The sequence below is a fragment of the Podarcis raffonei genome, chromosome 13 (assembly GCF_027172205.1).
Source record: "Podarcis raffonei isolate rPodRaf1 chromosome 13, rPodRaf1.pri, whole genome shotgun sequence".
Lineage (NCBI taxonomy): Eukaryota > Metazoa > Chordata > Lepidosauria > Squamata > Lacertidae > Podarcis > Podarcis raffonei.
Window position 1 is genome coordinate 17,724,698 of NC_070614.1, and position 16,280 is coordinate 17,740,977.

A 16,280-nucleotide genomic window follows, 5' to 3' on the forward strand; every position below is an offset into this window, starting at 1 on the left:
CAGCAAGATCCTGCTGGGGTGCCCACAAGCGGGGCATGAGGGCAGCAGTATTTCTCTGTTCTTGTTCCCCAGTGACTGGAATTCAGTGGCATTTTTGCCCCGAGATGGAAAATAACAGACCATAGCTGCTGTGAGCCTCCCTAGCCCCCCTTTAAAGCCTTAAAGTAATGGCTAGCTCACTCCTACTTGTGTGTTTCATTCTAGCAACGAAGTCCTTTTCTGAATCGACTGCTAATCAGTTCTCTTGGGTGATCCTGAGTTCCTGTGTTATATGAGAGGGAGAAGGAATTCTCTCTCTTTTATCAGTTGCATCTAGGTTTAGGCTGCAGCAACGGCCCCACTAACTTGGGAGTTAATTCAGTGGGATGCCAACAATGTAAACAACCTCTGAGTAGATTAGGATTGCAGCCTTAATCCTACTTCCGAGTTGACTTGTTGGAATCACTGGGGCTTAAGTTTGTCTACTTTGTGCTAAGTGCGACTAAACCTGGACCCCAACCCATTTGTATGTTAAATTTGCACACCGCCTTTCTGCCAAGTGGTGCTCAAGGTGACTAACAATGCCAATACTGCATTTTGTTATATTTTATTGTAACGGCAATGAAATGCAAAGTTAAGAGGTAAAGCACTGTAACAAGGCAAGTGAAATATCAATGAAATCAATTTTTGAAAATACCAGTAAGCTTCTACATAATTACAGCTCTGCTTATAGGAAGGCCTCTCTAAGTTAAAGTGAACTTGCCTGCTGGCAGAAGGTCATCTGAGACACGGCTAGACAGGTCTTTCTTGGCCAGGCATCCCAAGACCTGGGGGAAGCCACCAAGAGGGAGAGTCCTCTTGCGAGTTCCTGCTAAATGGTTCAGAAGTTGCCCCACTGCTTCCACCCCAGCCTGCACTGCTTTAACCATCAGCTCTCCACTCCAGGTCAATGGACAGAACGTAGTGAAGGTTGGACACCGGCAGGTCGTCAACATGATTCGGCAGGGCGGGAACAACTTGATGGTGAAGGTTGTCATGGTGACGCGGAATCCGGAGATGGAAGAGGCCATGAAGAAGAAAGGTACCACTGCAGTGCATTCTGGGATGGTGCTTTGGGTTTTTTTTAAAAAAGAAAAGAAGTGGGGGGGGGGGATATGTTGTTCAGAAGTTAAAGATGGGAAAGCTCTACTCTTGAAATCTTCTCCAAGTTGGAGAATGGGACCTACTGGGGCTTAGAAGCAGGAACTGTAAGTCCCAAGATGGAAAGAAGATAAAGTCCCTACCAGAGAAGAATGGCAGATTAAGATGATGGATTATGTCAAAATTGCTAAAGTGACCGGAAGGATCAGAAATCAGGAAGACCAAAATTTTAATAAGGAATGGGGGAAATTTATCTTAAAAACCCTTGTAAACAGCTAAAAGTGTTAGTAGTTTAATGGTGAGTTTTGGACATAATGGAGAGGTAAAAGATTTGGATTATCATAAAAGATGCAGGAGGAAATGACTAACAATATGACCCACAAAGGGGAGGAGGGAAGTCCAGGAGATTCTTCGGAATCTTATTTTTATGTTGTATGTTGGATATGTGATTGTAAAACTTTAATCTGAAAAACCAAATAAATAAAAATTTTAAAAAAGAAGAAAAAGCAGGAACAGTCAGTCCTCTCGAGGGGGAGTTTGGCTATTTGGCTTCAGGGATTTTGAAAAACAAGGTGACAGCAATCTCCTGAGGAGAAAGTTGAGTCTCACGGGCTTGAGAGGCGCGACTTGCCATTACTCTGGATAGGGACTGAGTGATAAATCACAGATAGAGCACATGTTATGCATGCAGAATTCAGTCTCTGGCAAACCCAGGAAAAAAGAGGCAGGTGATGCGGTGCCCACTGCCAGTCAGAGGAGCCGATTCTGGATTCAATGGGCAAGTAGGCTGGCCCGGGATAAGGCACCCTAGCTATGTTTCCATGTTCTTAGAAGCGGAAAGTATTTTGAACTAGGAAACCTGAGCTCACTCTGTGGGGGAGTCCTGTTTAGTGCAGCACAGCACCATCCCAGCAGTTCCTATCGAACTCAGTGGGGCTCAATCCCAGGTAATGGGTCTAGAATCAAAGGAGGACGTGACCTCAGCAGTGCACTCTGAAAAATATATGTGGCCCTTTGTGTCACAGGTCATATGACTCTCCTTCAGGGACAGCTGATTTAGGATGCTTCCCTGAAAGGATAAATCTGGATTAAGTGGGCAGCGGGGAGGGGGATACAGACTGGAGTATTGATGCCAAAACATTATGTGGGCAATGCAAAAAACTTGCATGTGTAAGGAGCGTCAATCTCACATTAAACTTACCCATGTGGACACTGTTACAGAAATACCTTCAATCTCTTCAAGGGATAGCTAGAACATTCTTGTATGTTGAGTCACTCCATGGATTCTCCTATTGTTTTTGTACCAGTGCCTTCCCCTGTTCCTTGCCATGGTGTTTTCTGGGTTCTGGGTTCTCTCAGGAGCTGATGAATGCATCCTGCATTCAAGCAAAAGGATAAGTGGTTAGGGTGGCAAGATACAAAACTTACTTTGGATGAGAGGGTGGTCCAGTGGGTTCAGGGAAAGACTGGTGATGGGAATTGGATGACACGAGTCTGGTTCACAAGCAAGATCCCAGAGCTGCTTCTTGTTTTTAACTGTAGCTGCACCACAGCAGACAAGACGATTGCCACCTCCAGCCATCTCCTTGCGCTCCAAATCCATGACATCTGAGTTGGAAGAAATGGGTAAGGATGCTTACAGGTTATCATTTCCTGTCTCAAGAGTATGCGGGGAACTGCCATCCCTGATCCATTTCATGATGAACATGCATACATGCCCTCTACTGGAGGGAGGGAACACTGCACTAGAAGCACAGTGTGACCAACAGACACGCCAGTGACCTGGCATTTAGATGGATGCATGCACAGCGACTGTGCAGCTGATACATGTGTCATCTTGTGGCCTGTTTGGTTTGGGCAACTACTTCTTCTTGCACTTATTTATTTGCTAAAAATATTGTTTGGGTCACCCTGTAATAGTTGAAGTTCTGCCCTGAGGTGCTTCTGATGTGTGTTCTCCTTTGCCTTAGAGCAGAAGACCTGCAAATGATGAACTAGGCTGAGTCAGATATTCAAAATCTTCTCCATGCAGTGCACCTTGATTATCCCAAATGAACCCATTCATGCATAATTTGTTACTATGGTAGAACTTGTTTTTTTCTAGCTGAATAATTCATTGTCGCCCCCAGATTTGAGGGGCCCTTAGGCAAGAGGTCTTAGGTGCCTCCAAAGTGGTACTGTTGCCCACAGTATGATTGTTGATTTGAGGGTTCCTCCTAGGCAAGACCCAGGCATGGACTTTTGAAGGCTTCCTTTTGACGTCTCACCCCAGTTTGTCCAAATCCTTCAAATTCTGCTTAAAGCAGAAGTCGGCAGGAGACTTGCATGGAAGCAGTTATGCCAGATGGATAAAGGGCAATCCTCACTGTGACAGGAAGTTGTCGCCATCTGCGTTTCAAGTTACGCATTACCGTCCCCATGTGAATGTGTCCATGGAGAGGATTTCCAATGTCTGCACTTGGCCTCAGCCACTGGAATCGTACATGGAAAATGCCACAACACAGAATCTGGAATTGGTTTTTCTTTTAAGTCCCAGTTTCATTCTCCTAGCTGGGGCAAGAGCTAAGCCTGATTTTGCAACCAGATTAAAAAAATTTTTGGGGGGACGTACTTTAGCTGCTCATCCCAAATCATTTTTTTTACTGCAGGCTTTGGGGGAAGGTTAGATTGGTTGCAAAATCTGGTGTATATAATGATTTTGGTGGATAAATGAGGGTTTCCCAGTTTTATGCATCATTATGGAAGGGGTGGGGTGTCATTGGTTCTCCTCTGTCTCCATCTTCTTTCTTTTTGTCCACCCACTGCTGCCCCGGACTCTCAAAACCCATCATAGTTGAGAAAGGTGAGTTCCTGTCCCCACCCCAAATTGCTCCAATAATGGCAAGAAAGTGGGCTGGATTACAGAAACATACACACTTCCCTTTTGTTCAGAAACAGAGACTCAGGATATGAGGGCTCCCCCCTTCTTCGCACTGTTTTGAGTAATGTTGCTGCTTAAGGAAGGTCTCCCCTCCCTGATCTGTGACCTGATATCAGTGATCTTCCTGTGTCAAAGAGCGAAGTAGCAGGGCTGATGCAAACATCTGACCCAGCCAAACATTCATATAATTTCAGGTGTGGAAAGGAGCAGTGATTAGATGAAGGGAAGCATATTTTTAGGCAGGGGGATATTTTAGGAAGCTTTCAGTAGAGGGCTTTTCATCAGTCCCCCTGTTTTTGAAAACCTGAAGGGGGGCTGCTGCAAGTGACTTGGAAGCCTCACTGCTGACACACATCCTTGGAACGTGGCACATCCTTGGAAACGGCACTAAGTCATTGTAGAATCTTAGAATTGGAAGGGACCCCAGGGGTCATCTAGTCCAACCCCCTGCAATGCAGGAATCTCAGCTAAAGCATCCACGACAGACGAACGTCATGTAGTGTCATTTCCAAGGACGTTTTTAAATTGCAGGACAGCAGCTTGGGAGAAGCTCGCACATTTTGAAAGCGTGTTTTCAAAATAGGGGGAAATGAGGTTTCAAAACCCCTTGGACAACTTTGTAACTGCAAATACGACGTGCACCCCACCTACCCACGCGATACACTAATTTCTCCCCTCCCCACCCGCAACGGGTGTCACCAAATTCTCCCCACCCACCCACTTTGCAGGAAAGAAACACCCAGCAAGGGTGGAGGCTCATGGGGAGCAGGGCTAGGCGTTCAGGGTGAGGAGTCCTAAAGGCTTATAGGAATCATGGCAGCATTGCCAGAACGTAGATACAGGTAGCCTAATACACTTCAAGTTATTTATTATTTTTTAGAGAACTATTGACCAGAATACTGCTTGCAGGCTTTACCTTATATCTCCACTCATAACAGGGTTAGAGATGAGGGTGTCTGTGTCTTTTACGTTGTGAACATAGCCTGAGAGGCTTCGGTAGAAGCTAGGCCCTCACAGGCCTGCCCATGCCCTCTTGAACTGGGAGGATTCTCTGCCTCGCCCCCACCCATCCTCAATTCATAGACTCCTAGAACTGTAGAGTTGAAAGGGACCATGAGGGTCATCTAGCCCAACCCCTGCAATGCATAAAACATTCACCCAACGTGGGGCTCAAACCCACAACCCTGAGATTTAAGAGTCTCCTACTCTACCAACTGAGCTGTTGTGGGCAGTGACAGATGCCTCAATGCCCGTGAGATGCCTTAATGCCCAGTATCTTCTCTCCCTCATCCTGCCCATATCCTTCGGTTGTTACAGGGGGTTTCCAGGCCTTCTCCCCCCCCCAAGCTATACCTTTCTCCTCCTCCAAAAGTGGAGGTGCTAATTTCTTCCCCTCTTGCTATCTCCCTCCCACCATCCAGTCTCCCCCTGGAAGAAGAAAACAGGTGAGTGTCACGCATCCCTCACCCCGCCACGCACGCACCGAGCCACCTCGCTTATCTCTCATTGCCTCCCACCCAGCACCGCCCTGCACTCTCCCACCAACGCTCCCATCGGTTGCCGCTGCCGCCCCCCTCCGTCCACACAGCTCCACGAACCGGCCTTCCTAGACATGCCGTCCCCAGCCCACCCCCCCTGCACCTCCCACCCCCGTTATCCTCCCCTCCTGTCGTCTCTGCAGATTATGAGCCGGCGATGGGCACTGATAAGAAGCGGACTGTCTATCAGATGGCTCTGAGTGAGTACCGAGCAGACCCTGGCAACCGCCAAAGTCTGCGGGAGGGAATCTCAGGGCAAAGGCTGGGTACCTGCGAAGCAGCACTCCTCCTGGGTGCCCTCAGTTGGGAGCGTTCCTCATGCTTCATTTCAAGAGAGGGTGCCAGTTATTTCCTGCATTTGCGTTAGCAGGTAACAGAATTTGGCTTTTCTTGCTGCGGGTTTTGCAGCACCATGGTGTGAAATCTTCAGTTTTGTCTTTACTCTGGCGTACAGGTGCAGAACAATGTTTGAAGACTAGGGTGCATAGCCACGGTTAGGGTGTATGGAATAGGTGTCGGCCTGCAAAACAAGCTCTTGCCAGTTCTTGAAATCCAACATCCTGTGTTTGGGTAGCAGCCTTCTGTTGGGGCTAGATTCAGGGCAGAAGCCAACAGGAAAAAAAGAGATTTTCAGATTTTCCTATCCCATAACAGCAGAGGTACAGAACTTTTGCCTTTCCAAATGTTGCTGCTGCACTACAACACCCATCATCCATGCTGGCTGTTGGTGCTATTTATTTATTTATTTATACATACATACATACATACATACATACATACCCCGCCCATCTGGCTGGGTTTCCCCAGCCACTCTGGGTGGCTCACAACAGAATATTAACAACACGATAAAACATCAAACACTTCTCGCAGGGAGGGAACCGCCAGAAGGCCCTCGGAGCTGGACCGCAGTGTCCAGGCTAAACGATAGGGGTGGAGACACTCCTTCAGGTATACCTGGGCTGAGGCTGTTTAGAGCTTGAAAGTTCAGCACCAACACTTTGAATTGTGCTCGGAAACGTACTGGGAGCCAATGTAGGTCTTTCAGGACCGGTGTTATCTGGTCTCAGCAGCCACTTCCAGTCACCAGTCTAGCTGATGGAAGCTGGTATACAGCTCACAATGAATGGGCTGTGAGGAGCACCAGTCTTGCCTTCTTTGCCAAATGGCTGAGAGGCACATACACAAAACCCCAAATACCAATCAGGTTGTTTGATGTGGTTTTACTTGTTGAAGGGGGGGCGGGGGGGCTTGCAGCAGTACTGACAGTGTCATCTTTAAGGCCTGGGGCTTGAGCCAAGGGTACTGACTCCCAAGCATAAAAGTTCTGGCATTCCGAGAGGGCTGGTGGTGAGGAAGTGTAGTCTTGTGTGGGCATGGGCAGAAGGTGGGCTAGTGGGAAATGCAAAGAAGTCAGGTGGAACTTGCATGCACAAGGTTCTAGTTAGAAAAACCCAAGCCTCTCTAGTTAGCTTAACTCAGGCAGCAGGACTGGCCAGGCAAGATTTCTCTAGGTGTGCGAGACCTGGGAAAGCTGGCGCCAGTCGGGGAGACATTGGGGCTAGGAGAGTCTCCCCTGACCTTGATGCCCTTCAGATGATATTGGACCCCCAAGGCTCAATCCCCACAACCATCAGCTGCAGCCAAGAAGGCCAGTGGTCAGGAATTATGAGAGCTGTAGTCTAAAGCGGAAACATCTCCACATAAGGCATTCTCCAAATTTCGTCTGACCTCAGTCTGGTCCTGCAATGCACTTTCTTAGGCAAGAATGCAGATTAGGATAGCCCAGTGTAGATTTCGTATCCTGGATCCGAGAACCCAATTTGTCCCTGTAAATTTTAAGCACATCGGTGGACCATGGGATCTTAATTTTAAAAATAAGAAGAGACTACATGAGACTGAAACCAGGTCACCCTTAGCATAATCTTGAGGCCTGAGCTTGGGAGAGGAGGAACCTCCGATTCTTGGGTTCCATTTTCCGTCTAGGAGCAGATCAGTCGAGAGGAGCGCCCCCTGAGCCTGATGGGCAAAGGGACATAGGCGTGCTCTGCGTGGGGATGGTTGTAATCTTGCCTCTTTCTGTGATTCTGCCTCATTTCAGACAAATTGGACGAGATCCTTGCAGCAGCTCAACAGACAATCAACGTGGGGGATGGATGTGGCAGCGGAGGGCTTCCTTCCTTGGGGAAATCTCGGGGCGCTGCCAAGAACTATTTCTCTGCTGAGGTAGGATGGAGCACAGCTCACCAGTGGAGCAGACATCTAGCAAGATCTGTTGTTGTTTTGATCAAAGTTTCCCAATGCAGAGACTGAATAATTGGGTGCACTCTTCCCACCTTAGATCAAATCTATGCTGCCAGGTGCCATAAGAAAGCGGTAGAGATAGTGCAGGATAGTGTGCACCCCGGAAATAATCTCTTTCAGCTTCTGCCTTCTGGAAGAAGGTATAGGGTTATAAAGGCCAGGACTAGCTGCCTGAGAAACAGTTTCTAAGCAAATGCAATTCTGGTCCTAAACACAGCATAAGGGGTCTCTATAGTATAGTGTATTTTAAAATGGGGTTTTAGAGTTTTTAGGGGTTTTTGAATGTTTTATGTAGTTTTGTGGTAGTTTTATGTAGTTTTTCAATTTCATTGTTCTACATGGGACAATGACAATAAAGATATCGTATCGTATCGAAACGCTGGCTAAAAAAGTATTCTTTTAAATGCAATTGCCAATATTTTCCCTCGTGAGTTTTCCTCTTCAAATGCTTGGTTGTTAAATGTGATCTACTTGATACTCTAATATTCTGTGGCTACTAAGCATCCTCACTAAGCTGTTTTGGGGGATCATTTTTGCCCCATCTAAGTTTGGGGGGGTGTTTTGTTTTGCTTTACTTCTGCAAACCTTAGTATCCTGGTACTAAGTACCTGAGTTCAGGATTAGAGTGATAGTTTATCTTCTCTTCTCTGGGAGAGGGGAAACCAATAGTTTTGATAATGTTGGTAATGTTTCTGTTCGTACCTATATTCTTTCTCTTGAAAATTAATAAAATACATTAGTTTTTTAAAAAAATAAATAAAATATAAATAGAGTGATACTTCATTATTGCTGCTACATCCACCCACCATGGGCATAGGCAGGGGGCAGTTCCCCCCCCATCAAGTAAGTAAACAAAAATACTTAACTCAGTTCTGCCCCCCAACATAAAGCCTGCCCCCCAAATAAATCCTGACTACACCCCTGCCACCCAGCCTCTCTGAGTCCTTTCATCTGCTCTTACCAGTTCTCTGGCTTCATCTTTTTCTTTCTTTCTTTCAGCCCAGTTTTGAACAGCACCGCCTGAGTCAGGCCAGTTACGAGCGCCCATCCTACCTGCCAGCCAGTCACCCCCCAGGCATGATGCTCCGCCAGAAGTCTATTGGTGAGACAGGGGTCAGGAGGGTGTGCAGTAGTCCAGGTGTCTGGGAGCCAATGTAGGTCTTTCAGGACCGGTGTTATATGGTCTCGGCAGCCACTCCCAGTCACCATTCTGGATATTTGTACAGCTGCAGCCAGGTCTGGAGATCCAGTAGAGGTCACGGCTCCAGCAGTTGTCAAAACTAAAAGTTCCCGCCTTCCCACTGCCATCTATGTTTCTGCCTCTCCAGGGTTTCTTGCAAGCAATTGAAGACTGTTCCTGCATGCAGCCTGTCTTTCCTCCTCCCATTTCATACCTCTCCTGGTTCTGGGAGTTGGGAGGGGAGCTTGTCACAGCAAGAGGAGACACCTGTGACTCTTCACCAACCTGACTCAGCTCTTCCCTCCTGACTTCCCTCCTCTTACTCACCTGCTTCAGCTTCTGCCTCCGATTCTGGACTGCTCTCTGCCACAGACTCTCCCAGCTCACTGAACCCTGTTACTCCTTCAGCTTCCGATATCTCACCACCACCACACCTCGGACTCTGAGCTTTCTTCCTTTGAGGGTTCCCCAACTAGTGCCTCCCAGCATTCATGGTCCAACCAGTCCATGACAGCAGATATGAACAAGAAGGGCCGGGAGGGAAGAGGGAGTTCTCTTTGCTTAGAGCAGGGCGGGGAAGCCTGCAGCTCTACGTGGTGTTGCCCGACTCCCAACTCCCATCAGCCCCAGCAGACAGGACTAATGATTCAAGGATGGTGGGAGCTGTAGTCCAGCTGGAGGGCCACAGGTTAGACAGTGGAAATATGGGAGAACGGTTTGGTGATGATAGCATTCCTTCTCTCCCCAGGTGCCGCTGAGGATGACAAGCCCTACCTCACTCCCCCTGCCATGAAGTTCAGCCGCAGCCTTTCAGTCCCCGGTTCTGACGACATCCCCCCGCCTCCAACCACCTCCCCTCCAGACCCCCCATACAGCAGCACCACGCCCTCGGCCTCCGGGCGTGCCACACCCTTGGCCCGTTCCACCTTCAACCCCAGCAGCGAGGCCAAGCTCTACTCAGCTTCCCTGCACCAGGAACCGTCTTACGAGCCGCGCTCCCGCGACAAAATGTCCCTCTACCGCCAGGAGTCCGAGGCGGGGGCCGAGGGGTCGACTGCCCGCGGCTGGCGGGGCCACACCCCAGACCTGCGCTACTACAACCTGCCGCCGCGGGCCACCAACACCGCCATGTATGTCCCCACCAAGCCCATGCGGCGGAAGGGGCCGCTTGTCAAGCAGACCAAAGTGGAAGACGAGCAGCGCCAGCAGCAGGGAGCCTCTGCCTCTCAGGCGCAGCCGTTGCCTCTGCAGCCCCAGATGCCTGCCCCACCGGAAAAGAGCTCCATCCCCATCCCTACCATCATAATCAAAGCCCCCTCGACCAGCAGCAGCGGACGCAGCAGCCAGGGGAGCAGCATGGAGGCTGAGAGCCAGCCAGAGACAGCGGTGCCTGTGCCCTCGCTCCAGCTCCACAACAGCATGGATTTCACCAGCCAGTTTGGGGCGGCCCTGGTTGGGGCCGCCCGGCGGGACCGCGAGTGGTACAGCGAGGCTCGCCGCAAGTCTGCCCTCTTCCTCTCCACCGAGCAGCCGGACGACGACTCTCAACAGACGCCCATGCCCCGTCTCCGCCACTCCAAATCCATCGACGAAGGCATGTTCTCCAGCGAGCCGTACATCCAGCTCAACATGGCTCCCTGTTTTGGCAGCGGCGCCGGCGGCGGGAGCAGCTCCGGTTACCTCCCGCCTCGAGCCGCGAAAACGTACGGAGCCAGCACCACCAGCGCCTTCACTTCCGTGTGCTCCAGTTTCCTGCCGCAGTTACAGGCCCACTCGACGCCTCTCATTCACCCGCTGACGGGCAAGATTTTAGACCCTGGATCCCCCTTGGGACTGGCCCTGGTGGCCCGTGAGCGGGCCTTGAAGGAGTCCCAGTCCCAGCAAGAGAGCCGAGATGACAGGCATTCGCGCCCGTCCTCGCCTCGGTTCGGAGAGGCTCCCAAAACCCCAGAGTCTCCCGGAAGCTCCATCCTGCGGCTCTGGGGGACGCCAGAGCAGCAGCAGCACCATCACCACCACCACCACCACCAGCGCCCGGCATCACCACGGAAGGAGCCAGAGAGCCCCCGGCACCCCTCTCCCGAGCAGCAGCAGCAGCAGCATCCTCCATCCTCGGCCAAAGGCGCGCCGTGGGAGAAGCGGCCCGAGGAAGGGGAGAAGCTGGAGCTGCATGTGCGCTTCATGGAGAACTGCCGCCCAACCGAGGAGGAGGAAGGGGGCCAGGAGAGTGGGAAAGCTGAGGTGGCCACTGCCCCCGCGGAACGCGTGGCCGAGGAAAACGGGCTCCCGTTGCTGGTGCTGCCCCCTCCCGCCCCGTCCATTGATGTGGATGACGAATTTGTGTTCACCGAGCCGCTCCCGCCGCCCCTCGAGTTCTCCAACAGTTTTGACAAGCCCGAGTCGCCCCCCAAAGCCACCAACGAAGTCCCTGCTGCAATGACCCCTCCGGCCGCGCCCCCTGCTCCAGCCGCCTTGGACTCCACGGCATCCAGCTTGACGTCCTACGACAGCGAGGTGGCCACCCTGACCCAAGCCGGCACAGCGGAAACCAAGGAAGCCCCTCACGTCAACTTCTCTTCCGTCGTGTCCTCCATCGCCATCCCTCCTGCCGAGGCCCCCGAAGCCGTGACGGACTCGGGGATCGAGGAGGTGGACAGCCGCAGCAGCAGCGACCACCACCTGGAGACCATCAGCAGCGTTTCGACTCTGTCCAGCATGTCTGGGGAAGGCACCGAACTCTTGGACACCTACATCACCTATTTGGACGGGCAGGCTTTTGGGGGAAGCAGCGGCAGCGGAGGAGGCAGCAGCAGCAGCGGTGGCGGCGGAGGCAGCACAGAGAAGAGCCCCCTGCAGACCAAGCTCCGCTCGCGGCCATTCCCCGGTCGCTTGCCAGTGGCAACCCCCACCAGCTCCACCATCTCGGTTTCTGCATGTACTGAGAACATGTTTGCCCTCACGCCCGCTCCGCCCTACCACCAGCAGCCGGCCGCTGCCGAGCCGGGCAAGGAGCTGCAGCGGAAATCCCCGACGCTGCCATGGGAGGAAGCCAAGGCCTCCCCCATGTCCACCATGAAGGCCAGCATCATCAGCGAGCTGAGCACCAAGCTGCAGCAAATGGGCGGGGTGTCGTGGTCCCGTCCGCCCGACTCGGTGGCTTCTTTCGGTTCAGAGAGGCCCAGCTCCTTGCAGAGGCAAAGGTACTAGGCGACTGGAGCAGGAGGAGGAGGAACAGGAAGCAGGAAGCCAGCCCCGTGCATGCCGCATCTCGTGTTTCAGTTGGGTTTGTCTCCTTTTCTCATTCTCCCGTCAATGCTTGCTTTTTTATGATTTTTATTTTTTCCTTTTTTCTACCACCATTACATCGTTTGGTGTGCTGGCAGGCACAGGGCAAGGGTATGTGCTCTTCTATGGAGCACTTCGCCCGTCTTGTTCAGCGGGTATGCATGGTGCATATATTTACTGTACCACTGGCTTGCAGTTGTATGCGTGTGTGCACACAGACCATCCCAGCTGCTTTTTGCGTGCACTCAGAACACAGGCCCAGCTCCTCCTTAGACATCCAAGGAGACCATCCAAACCAGCAGCATGACTATAGAAGCATACACATGTATTTAGGGTCTGTTGGCATGTGTGTGCATCTTGCACGCACAAAGTATATACCTTTGTCTTGTACTGTACTCATATGTTCAGGCAAAGGTCTCTTCAAGCCGATAATGGGCAAGACTCTTCCTCTAATGTCCAACATTTGCTCCTAAAGGATCAGAAACAGATGCAAGTATTTTGAAAGTCACCAAGCCATTGGGTTTCACAGCACATTGTGGCAGGGATCAAGAAACAGCCCTTTTTGACTAGCCCACAACATGTTGACCCACCCTGCTGAATGGAGCTCATCATTTTGGCTTGCTTGGTGACAACCCCTTGATTATATTACACTGCAGACGGGCAGCAAAAATTGGCAGTCTTGGTCTTGAATGGCCACCACGCATGGGTGGTAGGCTGCGTTTGCCTTGTGGGCCTGCACTGGAGACCCAAATGGTGTGTGTAAATGCATAGAGGAGTAAGATTTCCCATTTGGATATGGAGGCCTGTAGTTCAGTGGTAGACCATCTGTTTTTCATGCAAAGACCCCATGTCCAATCCCCAACCTCTCCAGGCTTTCTTTTTGAAACCCCAAAGAACCTCTCCCAGTCAGTGTAGACAGTATGGACCCAGTGATCTGACCTGGTATAAGGCAGCATTCTGTGTTCCTGTGTTCTTTGTGTAGCGTTCACATTTCGTTTTGTGGGGGGATCCTTTCTGCTGAAGATCCCCTTTGTGTTTGTTGTGCAACACTTGCCTTGCAGAGCCTTGCATCCTAGTGTGCACTGAGTTTACACTCCCCACTAAACAAGGGACAAACTCCCTGTGACCCAGCAGGTCTGGGAATGGCTTTCCAACTTGGTGCAACAGCACTGGGGCAGGGTGAAATTCTCCCCATGCTGTTTTCCGTTGCAAAATTCCTTTCTTCCCCCAAAGTTGCGATTAGCCCTACTGGAGGCAGGAAGACAGGTGTCTCTGTTGAACATGCTGTTTTCCTTCCGCACCCCTCTCTCCAAGCAAGGCTAATAGCCAAAGGCAGGAAAGGATTTGGATGGAAATGGCTTGAGAGGGAAACTCCCCCAGCACCCCTCTCCCAGTCAAATTCCATACATACACCTCTCCTTTTAGGCTTTTCTTTTTAAAAAAAATAAAGTCAGATGACTTAAGAATATGCTCTAAATTGCAACCAGGACTTTGCTACAGTTTTGTGTTGCAGAGAAAGATTGGTAATGAGGGACAAGCTGTCACTAAGGGCTAATCTAGACTGCCTTTAGTGCCGGATTCCTAGGCACAGGTCCAGGATTTAAAGCTCTGTGTCTGAGCATTATTGGGGGGTTTTTTGTCCCAGCACTTTTTCCTGGGAAAACTCATCTTTTACTGCTGAATCGGAGCAAATGGCCATTGGGTTTTCTGTGGGTTGATGTTTGCTCCAACTCAGTGGGAGAACATGGGTTTTCCCAGGAAAGGCGCTTTGACAAAAACAAAAACCAGACATGAAGCTTTAAAGTGTGGCCCTGTGCCTGGAAGGCATGGAATAAAATAGAGTCTGGATCAGCCCTAAGAGAAGCTTGTCCACCATGATTGGCATTTCCATTGAGAAAACCTTCAGATTCCCTGGAACACGGTCTGAAGACCACTGACACTAGCAGGTTACATCTGGAAGAGCTCTCTGGAAGGCAGAAAGGGGGCATTTTACCTTTAGACCCAGGAAATCTGTGGTTTAGTTGTCTCCTCTTCTGCTACATTATTATTATTATCATTATCATTATTATTAACAAATCTATAGACTGCTTTATAACATAAAGCCATTGAAGCAGTCTACAAGATAACAACAGAATAAAACACTGCAAACACAAGTTCAAAAACAATGAAATCATTGCAGCAGGCTTAAAAGCAGTAAGAAACTTTGCAAATTCTTTTAAAAAGCAATAAAATAATTTCTTCAGATGTACAGTTGTTCCGTGACTAGGTCAGTACTCAGGGAAAGTAGGCACCTACTCATTGTGACACTGGGCACCTAATTTTGGCTGGAAATCAATTCCAGAGAGCTGCAGTGCTAAAAGCCCAGTTTCTCATACAAGCTGAGCACACCTCTGGGGCAAATGGTCTCTCAGCACTGTCCCATCTGCGAACCACAGTTGCCAGGCAGGAACATATGGGACAAAGCTGTCCCTTACAACACTCCAGTCCCAAGTTGTTTGTTGGCCCTACACCAGGGACAAGGAACCTGTGGCACTCCACTTGAGCTCACATCATCCCTGATTATTCACCCTGCTTGGCTGGGGCTGATGGGAGCTAGAGTGCAACAACATCTGCAAGGCTGCTGGTTCCACATCCGCGGACTCTGCACACACATCCTTGCTCAGCTTTTGTGCCACGGAATCTTCCATGCCAGGGTCTTCTCCTTCCAAGCCGAGGTTGCGTTGCTGTAGCCACCTGCTCCTCTCTTTGCACCTCCGTACTGTGCTGGTACTTGCACAAGCACTTGTGCTTCCATATGCACACACGTGCGGAGAGGCATAGGCATTGTGGGTCCACAGCACTCTCCATCTAACGCAGTCGCATTGCTGAGTTTTATTTGCTCCATTCTGTCATCCATCTGCGGTCACACATCTGCGCTGGGAGAATTCACTTGCCGTTCCTCCGATGCCGTGGAGTTGGGAAAGAGAAAAGTTGGGATCTTACGCCCAACACGCATAATCAAAGCTGCTTGTCTTTGAATGGGTAGGAAAGATCGGCTGATAGTTAGGACTCCTGTGTCTTTTGTGGGATGGGTTGGGAGTCTTTATTTCAGGGGAGGGGTCCTGGGTATTTTAAATGGGGTGGTGGGAAGAGAAGTGGTGGGATGCATAGTCTAATGCAGCCATTCTCGACCTGGTGTCCTCCAGACATTTTGAACTACAACTCCTATCAGGCTCAGCCAGGATGATAGGCACTGTAGTCCAAAACACTAAATGCTCTAATGGGTTATATCAGAAGAGCCATAACTTCTGAGCACTATGGGAAGGTGGAGTGAGGGGTATGGTATGGTACAAAATGCTCTGGAATGGAAGCAGGGAAACAGATGACTTATGGGAGAAGAGAACCATTCCTGAATTCATTGGAGTGGAATGAATTCTTCCTTCAGAGGCTACTCTAGTAAGCATATCTCCTTCCCACCAGGCAGTTACGTTCTGCTTGATCCATCCACTTTCCTAGTGTGAGGCAGGCTTGCTGTGACTCCCTCAATTGTGCCAGCTCAGTGCACTTTTTCTTCCCAGTATTGAAGATAGACTGGAAAAAGTTCCATAGGGCTCCCCCTATTGAGTTCCATTGACGGTGCATATCTCAGAGAAGGAGCCTGTTTTCCTTATCAAGTTGCTTTCCTTTTCTTGGTCATTATGAAGCAGGGCCTCAAGCCCTGTGTGACCCAAGTTAACTTGAATGCTCAAGTTGCAATGCCTTTCTGATTGCACACAGGAAAAGGCCTCTTTGTCGCTTTGTGAATATCATAGGGGGATGACTGAACTTGGAAGGATTTTCATTCATTCCCAAAATCCTGTTGTGTGTGCTTTTTAAAAATGGCAATGAATACATTCAGGGAGGTGCTATTCAGATTTTTTTCTTCCCAAAAGAAAATCTGAAGCCCAAGTTGCTCCAT

The 16,280-nt window shown here is 50.1% G+C and overlaps 1 protein-coding gene across 6 annotated transcripts in view; it reads left to right on the forward strand.

The window, feature by feature from the left end:
* The window catches only part of SHANK1 (SH3 and multiple ankyrin repeat domains 1), a 105,042-nt gene that overhangs the window by 85,917 nt on the left and 2,845 nt on the right, over positions 1-16,280 (forward strand). For 3 of the 6 annotated variants that reach the window (XM_053362736.1, XM_053362738.1, XM_053362739.1), the window contains 7 exons: positions 925-1,060; positions 2,662-2,745; positions 5,461-5,484; positions 5,721-5,777; positions 7,676-7,800; positions 8,878-8,980; positions 9,807-12,258. In XM_053362736.1, coding sequence (XP_053218711.1) covers positions 925-1,060; positions 2,662-2,745; positions 5,461-5,484; positions 5,721-5,777; positions 7,676-7,800; positions 8,878-8,980; positions 9,807-12,258 — 2,981 coding nt within the window. Of the gene's footprint in view, positions 1-924; positions 1,061-2,661; positions 2,746-5,460; positions 5,485-5,720; positions 5,778-7,675; positions 7,801-8,877; positions 8,981-9,806; positions 12,342-16,280 lie in introns of all 6 variants that reach the window. The other 3 variants (XR_008327337.1, XR_008327336.1, XM_053362737.1) reach the window with 3 other exon arrangements.